General features: G+C 46.6%; 1 protein-coding gene across 2 annotated transcripts in view; it reads right to left on the bottom strand.

The window, feature by feature from the left end:
• Cnbd2 (cyclic nucleotide binding domain containing 2) overlaps window positions 1-10,799 on the bottom strand; it is a 63,309-nt gene that overhangs the window by 6,431 nt on the left and 46,079 nt on the right. For both annotated transcript variants that reach the window (XM_021193389.2, XM_021193391.2), the window contains exons 10-11: window positions 4,275-4,452; window positions 2,072-2,192 (exon numbers count right to left, since the gene is read on the bottom strand). In XM_021193389.2, coding sequence (XP_021049048.1) covers window positions 2,072-2,192; window positions 4,275-4,452 — 299 coding nt within the window. The remainder of the gene's footprint in view (window positions 1-2,071; window positions 2,193-4,274; window positions 4,453-10,799) is intronic.

Genomic DNA, 10,799 nt, shown 5'->3' with positions numbered 1-10,799 from the left:
TCCTGGAACTCACTCTGTAGACCAGGCTGGCCTTGAACTCAGAAATCCACCTGCCTCTGCCTCCCAAGTGCTGGGATTAAAGGCGTGCGCCACCACTGTCCGGTGTAACTCATCTGTTTATCGTTTGTCCCTCACTGGGTCATGTGGTCTACTTGCCCACACTGGCACCTCATGCTGTTCTTAAAACAGGGCAGACATCCAGGATTCTGTTAAATAAACAAGTACACACATGCCGGGCCCGGCCTATTATTATTTCTTATTTATGTGCCTGAGTGAGTGAATGCCACATGTATGCAGGTGCCCATGGAAGTCAGAAGGGGGCATCAGATCCCCAGAGCTGGAGTTAACAGGTGGTTATGAATCACCCAGTGGTGCTAGGAATCAAACTCAGGTTCTCTGCAAGAACACAAGAGCTCTTAAGGCATGAGCCAGCTTCTGGCTTCCTCCACCCCCATCCATTTCTCCCCCCACCCCAGTCTGCTTCCATCCCCCATCCTTCACTGTAGTGCCCTGCAAGCGCTGAGCAGTGGTGACAGCCCCACCTACAAATTGGTTTGCGTCTGTGACAGGGTCTCTGTATACAAAGTAATGGGTTTCGTCATGGCATCTTTCTGTGCGTGGGCGTACGCTCTTGTGTGTCCATGCTTTGTAGAAGCCTGACGTCATTCTTCAGGAGCCATTCACGCTGGGTGTTTTGTTTGTTTGTTTGTTTGGTTTGGTTTTTTGACATGGGGTCCCATTGGCCTGGAGTCTGCTGGGCCAGGATCTACCCGTCTCTGGATTCTCAGAGCCTCTCCACCCAGTTTCCTCACTCAGGCTCTGGCTTAGCTGCAGGGTGTTCACATACCTAACATCTTGCCAGCTGAGCTCTCTCCCAGTCCCCCGCCACCATAGCACTGTCATAGCTATGTGCAGGGATGTGCAGGGATCAGTTTTGTTCGGTCCCTTCCCCCGACTTGCCTCCGGAGGCGGGGGGGGGGGCTCCTCCTCATCTCCAGCTGGTTCCCTCTCTTCCCCAATTACCCACCCCTCTGCTTCCTTGTAATACATTAACATGCTCTGTAAGTCTCTTAAAGCTTTTCCCTCTCCTCTGATAGTCCCCAGACTCCATCAAACCATGCATCCTTATCACGTCTTTATTTTCTTTACCTTGGAGAGAGGGTTTGACGATGTAATCCTGGTTGACCTAGAACTCACTAAGTCCAGGCCAGCCTCAAACTCAGAAAGATCTGCCTCCCTTTGCCTCCCAAGTGCTATGGTTAAAGGTGTACACCACCACATAAAGTTGTAGGCCTTATCTCTCAAAAGGAAATACTATTTTTCTTCTCTTATTTTCTTTTTTTCTCTTTTAATTTATTCTTGTTTCATGCGCACTGGTATTTTGCCTACAGGTATGTCTGTCTGTGTGAGGGTGTCAGATCCCCTGGAACTGAGCTACAGACAGTTGTGAGCCACCATGAAGGTGCTGGGAATTGAACCTGGGGCCTCCAGAAGATCAGTCAGTGCTCTTAACCACTAGGCCACCTCTTCAGCCCCATTTCATTCTTTTCTTTAAAACTTGTGTGTGTGTGTGTGTGTGTGTGTGTGTGTGTGGTGTGTGTGAGTGTGTGTGTGAGTGTGTGGTGTGTGTGCATGAGTGTGTGGTGTGTGTGAGTGTGCGGTGTGTGTGAGTGTGTGTGTGTGTGGTGTATGTGAGTGTGTGTGTGTGTGTGTGTGTGNGTGTGTGTGTGTGTGTGTGTGTGGTGTGTGAGTGTGTGTGTGTTGTGAGTGTGTGGTGTGTGTGTGAGTGTGTGTGTGTGTGTGTGTGTGTGCATGTAGAGGTGAGAGGATGACTTTCAAGAGTCAGTTCTTTCTTTCCTTCCACCGTGTGCTCCAGGGACTTCAGTCAGTTTGTCAGGCTTAAGCTACAAGCACTTTCACACACACATACCCTCCCCCCAAGCCATCTACAACCTCACACTATTTCTTATATCATCAAGTCTAGAAAGATGTGTTTCTAAGCCTTTCTGCAATACATTCCCGGCCCATCTGTGCTGTGTATCAGACTGAAGAAAGCTCTGGGTACACTCACCACAATATCTCCTTCCTCTATCTTGTGGATCTTCATGTAGACCCCCACTACGGCCTCCTTGGGGAGTTCACCGAACTTGGTGTTGATCATAGGACATTTGACTGGATGACCATACCTGGATCTGAAATGTGACAGACGGCTTGTCAGAACTGTTTTACAGCCAGCCTGCCATGCCTTACTGTGGCTGAAAGCCCTCCTGGAGAACTAGCACCTCCAAAGAAGGTGGGAAAACTCAAACCCTGAGGCAGGAGCCTGCCTGCTGCTGTCTGGGATTAGAGATGTGTGAGAGGCACTGGACTTGGGAGACAAAGGAATTAGGGGCCATTATTCACCAGAAGATGCTTCCTGAAGAGCAGATGACCCTGTGGTGCTGAGCCAGCCTGGTGGACAAGCCCAGGCATAAAGTTCACGTTGCCTAGCTGGAGCTCCTGTCTATTTCATTCAAAGCTCCTATGGGAAAGGAATTCCCTGCCTACGAAAACAGACTGTTCCAAGTGACCACCCTGATGCAGTCGAGGTTGAGGCTTCTTGACAGGAACACAGAGTAGAGGTGGCCTCTCTGTTTATAAAGACAAGTTTCCCTGGTTGGGCTACAGACCCTGGCCTTTGTTCAAAGTGGGGTTAATTTTACACACACAATCCTGTTGTGCTGTGTTTGGTTTTGGTCTATGGCAGCAGGAGGGAGTAGCTTGGCGGTTGAGATTAGAAATAGAGAAGAAATGATCCACTGGGCATAGCTGGAGCTCAGCTCATATACGAGACAGGCTTCATTCCTGCCCCTCTGAGAAGAGCACAAGTCAGGTGTGAACACAGCAGTCCCTGTGTCTTTCACTTCTGGGTCCATGTTGTCCCTTCTCCCTCCCACGCTGACTCCCCAGAGACACCAGGTTTGTTTTATTTCCACCTTGGGAAAGTTGGAACTAGGAATACTCCATAAGATAAAAAACAACCTGGAAATCATGGGTTGCCATTCTTATTGAGGCCAGCAGACAGGAAGTATTGGTGGATAAATGACAATGCCACCAAAGAAACAGGGACATTGACACTGACCCCGTACTAATAACTAATACCTCTTCTCTTTTCTTCCCTTTTTTTCTCTTCTCCTCTCTCTCTCTCTCTCTCTCTCTCTCTCTCTTCTTCTTCTTTCTCCCTTCCTTCTTCTTTCTCCTTCTTTCTTTCTTCTTTCTTTCTTTCTTTCTTTCTTTCTTTCTTTCTTTCTTTCTTTCTTTGATAGGGTTTTTCTTTGGCCTTTCTGGAACTCCCTCTGTAGACCAGGCTGGCCTCAAAGTCAGAGACCCACCTACCTGTCTCTGCCACCATACCCAGCTTTGATATATTATCATACATGAGTTTCAAATGGGAGGGGGGAAGTGGGTGGTGCTCCTGCAACCCAGCTATGGTCTTTTTCTGCTTTTCAGGTCCTCAAGTTAAAGCCAAAGCATAGGTCTCAGTGTGGATCTGTCCTTTGCCAGTTGTGAGACTCAAACCAGATAAAAGGAGGATGGTTGACCAGTTGCTCAGGCTTGAATCCTGACTTTACCACTTCCTGTCTACATAACCTTGAACGAGCAACTTCACCCTTTGGTGAATCTAAGTTTTCTCTCCTGAAAAATGGGGGGTGATAACCACAGCACCTTTAGGGAACTTAGTGCTTGGTGCTAAGCACTCTGTCAGCATTAAGTATGACTTAGTAATACTTGGTGTAACTACTTCCAATGACCCTGAGACTCAGAAACCACTCACTACAAAGCACAGGCTTAGAGAATTCAGCTCCCTTGACGAGGGACACAGATCCAAAGCAAGTGACCAGACTGGGATTTGAAGCTGAGTTGGACTGGCTGCAAGCCCAGCTCTTACCTGTATACTTGAGCTTGCTCCCATAGGTGGGCAGCCTCCTGAGGAAGCTGAGTTCAAAGGGCCCAGCAAACAAGAACTTCAGCCATCAGACGATCCTCCCTCCTTTTCAAAAGTCCTTAAACACAATAGTGTGGCCCCAAGGAAAAGAATGGCTGATGCCTTTAAGTAGCTGTGTGAATGAGGGGCAGTGAACGCAGGCCAGGATACCAAACTCGGGCCTTCCCTGGGCTGCCTTAGCCCAACACCCAGCACCTAGGGTTGACCCTCTGACCTCTGCCCCTCCCCAGCATCTCTGCCTCCTGCACACCCACATCCCACCATCCTACCAGCTAAGAGTTCAGCTTACTTGATCTTTGGGCCCAGCAACTTGGGGAGACTATTTTCTACTTTGTTGATCTTGCCGTGGAAGTCTATTCCCTGTTGCTCTCTGGCTTTCTGGAGACGCAGAAGTTTCAAATAAGTGAAATCCTGCAGAGGATAGGATTTGATCTGGATTTCCTTAAATCTCTCCTTTGGAGATATTTCTATTAAGAGAAAACACAGAAGAACATGCCAATGGGCCTCGTGTAGCATGGGATGGTGGAGGAACACCAGAGATACCTCCCTAAAATCTGGTGCATGGAGGAAGGTGAGGAGGAGGTGTGGGGCTGTACTGTAACCCCAGCACTTGGGAGGTATGCGGGAGGAGTCTCTATGACTTTGAGGCCAGCCTTCTAGGCTAGCCAAGTCTACAGAGCCAGTGGCGAAGAGGAGTAGGGAAAAGGAGGGAGAGGAAGAAGAAGAAGAAGAAGGTAGCTTCCATAAACTGCCCTCACTGGCAGATGGTTATACCTTTATGTCATTACATCTAGATAAAGAAATGAGCTTATGTAAGAGAGATAAGATTAAGACCAGAGAATTTAAATTGCCTTCTAAAAGACAGACTCTTAATTTGAACACAGTTCTATTTGATTCAAAACTCCCTTCTTTCTATTAATAGATCATATTTGGAGCTGGAGATGTAACCTAGTTGGTAGAGTGCTTGCCTAGCATGTTCAAAGCTGAGTTTGATCCCCCAAAGACCCATGTAAATAGTTGGACATGGTGGCTTGTACTTAGTAACCCAGCCCTGGGGAGGGAGGGAGAGACAGAGCCTCAGGGCTTGTGGGCCACGAAGCCCAGCCTACTTGGCAAGCTCTATGCTTTAGTAAGAAACTCTGCCTCAGAAAACAAGGTGGGCCAGTGTGGTGGTTTGAATATGCTTGGCCCATGGTTAGGAAGTGTGGCCTTGTTAGAGGAAGTGTGGGGGTCACAGTGGGGGTAAACTTTGGAGTTCTCCTCCAGTGTTCAGGCTCCACCCATTGCAGAAGAGAGCGTCCTCTTAGCTGAGGATATCAGGCTCTCCTGGTTGCCTTTGAAGATGCATAAATCTCAACCCATCCAGCACTGTGTCTGCCTGCATGCTGCCATGTTTTCTGCTATGATGATAAAGGACTAAACCTCTGGATCTGTAAGCCAGCCCTAATTAAATGTTGCCCTTTATAAGAGTTGCCTTGGTCGTGGTGTCTCATCATAGCAATGGAAACCCTAACTAAGACAGCCAGACTTGATGGCTCACACTTCCTACTTGGGTGGTACAGCCAGGGGGAGTCTCTATTTTAAGTTCTGAGAGACAATAACAGTAAGGAGAAAGAAATCATTTTTCATGATGAAAACAAACTATGGGAGTTCGTGAACACTAACCCATCCTTGGAAGACTCCTTTGGCCAGAGGAGAAAGGCAAACACGGTGCTGGGGAGGTGGCTCTACAGTTGAGAGCACGTGTTGCTCTAGCAGATAATCCGTTTGATTCCAAGCACCCACAAGGTGGCTCACAACTGTAACTCCTCCAGATCCTGGGGATCTGACAGGCATACATACTGTACACATACATGCATGTAAAGTAGATGCATGCCCCCCCTTTTTTAAAAAAGGTAAACACATCTAGGGAGCCACACACACACAAAAAAACTAAACCATGCTAGAGATGCTAGAACAGCGACTAAGCCCAAGAGGAACGGGCAAACACCAAACACGACGAAAACCAACAGCAACACAGGAACTGGTGTCCACCCGTCATAGTAACTCTGGAGCGCAAGGACATCAATTTTCCAATAAAAAAGACATAGACTAGTAGATCAAACATAAAAAGTAAACTGCATCTATTTGATGACCACCCTCCCTCCCACCCCAGGAAATGGACCTCACTATCAAGGATAGAGGCAATCAAAGAACGAAGGAGAGGTGTTACACCCAAACAGATGGAACTAGAAACCAAGCAAGGGACAGCTAGTTTGGCATGCTCATGGGTAAACCAGAGTCCCTCGAGCAAACAAGGGGGACGGTAACTGAGATTGTCCTGTGACTTCCACATGTGACACGTGTACGCCCACATTCACATACACAAACATGCACGCGTGCTTGCGTCAGCATACCCATAATCTCAACACTGGCGCTGTGGAAACGGGAGGATTCCTGGGGTCTGGTAGCCAGCCAGTCAAAAGCAATCTGGTGAGCTCCAGGTTCAGGGAGAGAGCTCATCTCAAAAACTAGGATGCAGGATGCCGAACAATAGAAACAGACACCTGATGTTGACCTCTGGCTTCCACGTGCATGCTACATGTACATACACGCCTGTATGCACTCTCATAGACACTCCCACTATACACACACGACTGAAGGAGGGCCAGTGGGATGGCTCAGTGGTTCAAGGCTGGATGGCCTGAGTTTAATCCCTGGTGGAAGGAGAGAACCAACTCCCGGAGGTTGCCCTCTGACCTCCACATGTACAAAGGACACATAAACACAAACCCTTCACTTGGAATTCCATATTGTGCTGACTAATTTTTAATGCTGTGATCAGACCACTTGGCTGAAGTAACCTCGGGGAAAGTCCGTTTTCTGTCCCAGTGTGAGATGGCCCATCTTAGTGGGGAAGGCACAGCAGACATGCAACCAAGACATGCCCGGGGTTCTCCTCACACCCCAGTGGGTCGGAAAGGAAAGACATCAGGCAGGAAGTAGGGCAATCCTGTATCCCAGGGTCTGTCCCACCAGTGACATACTTCCTCCAGCCAGGCCCTACTTCCGAAACGTTCTATCATCTTTCCCAACCCTGCTACCAGTAGGGGACCATGTACTCCTAAAGGTCTCTAAAGGTTCCATAATCTTTCTCAACTGTGGTACCAGCAAGGGATGCTATGAGTTTGTGGGAGGCTACTTCATATCCAAACTGCCACGTGTATGCAGAAATTTTCTTTTCCAAAGGAAGCTGAGAGGCTGAGATGGCTCAGTGGATAAGAGCACTTGCATCTCTTTCAGAAGGCTCACGCCTGCCTGTAACTCCAGCCCTCACCTCCATGGGCACTGGCATGCACGGATGTATACACACTCGCATACTTAGATATGTAAATTAAAAGTAAATCTTTTACAAAGGAAGATGAAAGTATTCAGCCACAGAAAAGCTGAGAGAACTTGTCACCAGGGACTGGACAGATGTCTCAGCAGTTAGGACCATAACAGCTCTTGCAGTTACCTTCACCAGACTGCTCAGAACCACCTCTAACTCCAGCTCCAGGGCATCCAGTGCCTTCTTCAGGTCTCCACTGGCACTTGGACACCACCACTCAAACAGACACACACTCGCATATACGTCATAAAAAATAAATTACATTTTAAAAGTGAAATACAAAAAGCTTGATAGAAGTCCTCCAGGAAGAAGAAAATGATACTGGATCTAAGTCTGGATGGATCACACAAGGGAACAGAGATTGTAAGAAATGGTAATCGTGTGAATTAACGGAACTTTTTTTATTCATTACGTACATCTTAAAAGTAAGTGACTGAAGCGATACTAATGGCCACATGTTGCTAAGTTTTTAGCACGTGTGAGAACATAGTGTCACGCCTTGGAGGAAAGAAGTAAAGTCTGCTGTGTGTGATTCAGTGTGTGACAGCAGCTGACAGAAGCTACAGACGTGTCACAGTCATGTCACGGTCATGAGACAAGCGCTAACAAGACATAGAAGCAGCAAAGAGTCAACGAGACAATCAGAGGAAATCATATAAGATCATTCAAAAATCATATAAGATCATTCAAATCATATAAGATCATTCAAAAGGCAGGGTCAAGCAAAAGAGGCCGGACAGAAGAAGCAGAAAAGAGCCGGAAAGACAGTAGATTTCAATCTTAAACATACTACATGCTTAAACATACTACATGCAAACATTTTAGACATCTTGGGAAAGGCAGAGATTGTCAGACTGAATTTAAAAATGAATAAAAGGGGGCTGGCGAGATGGCTCAGTGGGTAAGAGCACCCGACTGCTCTTCCAAAGGTCCTGAGTTCAAATCCCAGCAACCACATGGTGGCTCACAACCATCCGTAACAAGAACTGACTCCCTCTTCTGGAGTGTCTGAAGACAGCTACAGTGTACTTACATATATAAATAAATAAATCTTTAAAAAATGAATAAAAGGGAGGCTCAGCTCTCTGCTGGCTTTAAGAAGCTTCAGTTTGTAAAGGCGTTTGCCACTGAGTGGTGGTGGTGCACGCCCTTAATCCCAGCATTCAGAAGGCAGAGGCAATCAAAGCTCTTGAGTTCGAGGCCAACCTGCTCTGCAGTGAGTTCCAGGCCAGCCAGAGCTACACAGAGTAACCCTGTCTGAGCAAGGAGGGGTGGGGCGGCCACACTCACTGCCAAGCCTGGTAACCTGCATTCAACCCCGCAGGACCCCCATGGTGAAAGGAAATAATTAGCTGCTAAAACTTGTCCTCTGCTAGGCACACATGCCCCTCCCACCTAAAATAAATAAAATGTTTTAAAAGATGAAAAGAGGGCTGGTGAGATGGCTCAGCAGGTAAGAGCACTGACTGCTCTTCCAAAGATCCTGAGTTCAAATCCCAGCAACCACATGGTGGCTCACAACCATCTGCACAGCTACAGTGTACTCATATATGTAAAACAAACAAATAAATATTTGAAAAGAAAAGATTAAAATAGACGTATGTTAGTGTCCACAGATACAGTTCTGTGATATAGTGCTTCCTCTTCCTCAGCACACACAAGACCCTAGGTTTGATCCCCATTACCACACACACACACACACACACAAAAAAAAAAAAAAAAAAAAAAGAAAGAAAGGAAGGAAGAAAAAGAAAAAGCCATTTTAAATACAAAGATCCCCAAGAAGTAAACAGAAATGGATAGAAAGGGAAATATCAAACTAATAGTAATCAAAGGAAGCTAAATTATCAGAAGAAGGAGCCGGGCGTGGTGGCGCATGCCTTTAATCCCAGTACTTGGGAGGCAGAGGCAGGCGGATTTCTGAGTTCGAAACTCACAGAGTGAGTTCCAGGACAGCCAGGGCTACACAAAGAAACCCTGTCTCAAAAAAACAAAACAAAACAAAACAAAAAACAAAAAAAAAAAGAAGAAGAAGACAGAGACAAAGAAGTTCATTTTAAGCCAAGAATGTAGCTCGTGGCAGGCTTGCCTGTTCTGTGCAGTCTGGGGTTCAAAGTCTACAAAGTCTAACACCTCAAAAAAAAAAGTTCATTTTTCTTGTCTGTGGCTCTCTAGGACCTTGAAGTCAGCATCAGGTGATGGTAAAGAGGGGGCGGGGGAGGGAAAGAACACTGTAGCTGGAGATTTTCTCAGCTCGGAGTTAACAGCTGACTGAGCGGGGCAGAGAATCAGGAAGGACACAGGCCACTTGACTACCATCCCCACCCCAGCTGACTAACATTCACAGCACGCAGCACCAAATAACAGCATATTCTTTTCAAATGCAAATGGAGCATTTACCAAGATAGATTGCTTTCTGGGCCATAAAACGAGTTTCAACACATTTGAGAGGATTCAAACTGTACCGAATATTTTATCATAGAAATAATAAATAGCAAAGATAGCTGGATGGTCCCCAAATCTTTGGGAACTAAATAACACCCTCATTAATATTCAGTGGGTCAAAGAAGAAATCAAGAGAGAAATTTAAACATATTTTGAACTGGACCATAATAGAAACGTAGCATGTTCAGTACAGCCTTATATCTATGGGTTTACACTGATGTGAGAGGTGACATCCCTTTTGGTCCCTTTGTAATCCTTTATTCATTCATCTAGGGAGTGGTCTATGAGTTTTGTATATTCATTTGCTTAATATCCAAGTAAAGCTATGATATACGGAACATAATTTACATTTTACCGGACCCAAGGACACGGATGTACAAGGAGACAACCATTTGTCCAGTGTCACACAGGACCCTGTGGTCTGAGCCTCGGCTCTCTTTTGTTTGTTTGGGTTATTACTGTTTTGATTTTTTTGTTTTTTTGTTTTTTTTTTTTGAGACAGGGTTTCTCTGTGTAGCCCTGGCTGTCCTGGAACTCACTCTGTAGATCAGGCTGGCCTTGAACTCTTAGAGATCTGCCTGCCTCTGCCTCCCAAGTGCTGGGATTAAAGGTGTGTGCCACCACCGCCCGGCTCAGTAGGCTCTTAATGCTGATACTGTCTGTAAAGGGCAAACCTAAAGACTTGAAGTGCTAACCAACAGCTGCTACTGTGTGAGGCAAACCTTGGTCTGTCAAACTCCAGAATTCTCTTTGCCACACCCCACAAGTACTTTTCTCTCCTGCTCGATCACCCACCCATGTTGGCTTCAGCTGTGATTGCAACAACTGGCCACATCTTCCAAGTGACCCTTGGAGACGATGGATTATAATCTCAAGGGATCGCTGGGAGGAAGTTCAGAGCTGATGATACTTGGTAAGATGTGCAACCCCTGAGGATGTCTGATGAGGGCTCTTTACTCAAATGTATCTCTCTCTCTCTCTCTCTCTCTCTCTCTCTCT

This window comes from Mus pahari, chromosome 3, assembly GCF_900095145.1.
Source record: "Mus pahari chromosome 3, PAHARI_EIJ_v1.1, whole genome shotgun sequence".
NCBI lineage: Eukaryota > Metazoa > Chordata > Mammalia > Rodentia > Muridae > Mus > Mus pahari.
Note: the sequence above shows the minus strand (reverse complement) of the source record. Positions and strands in the feature narration are given on the sequence as shown.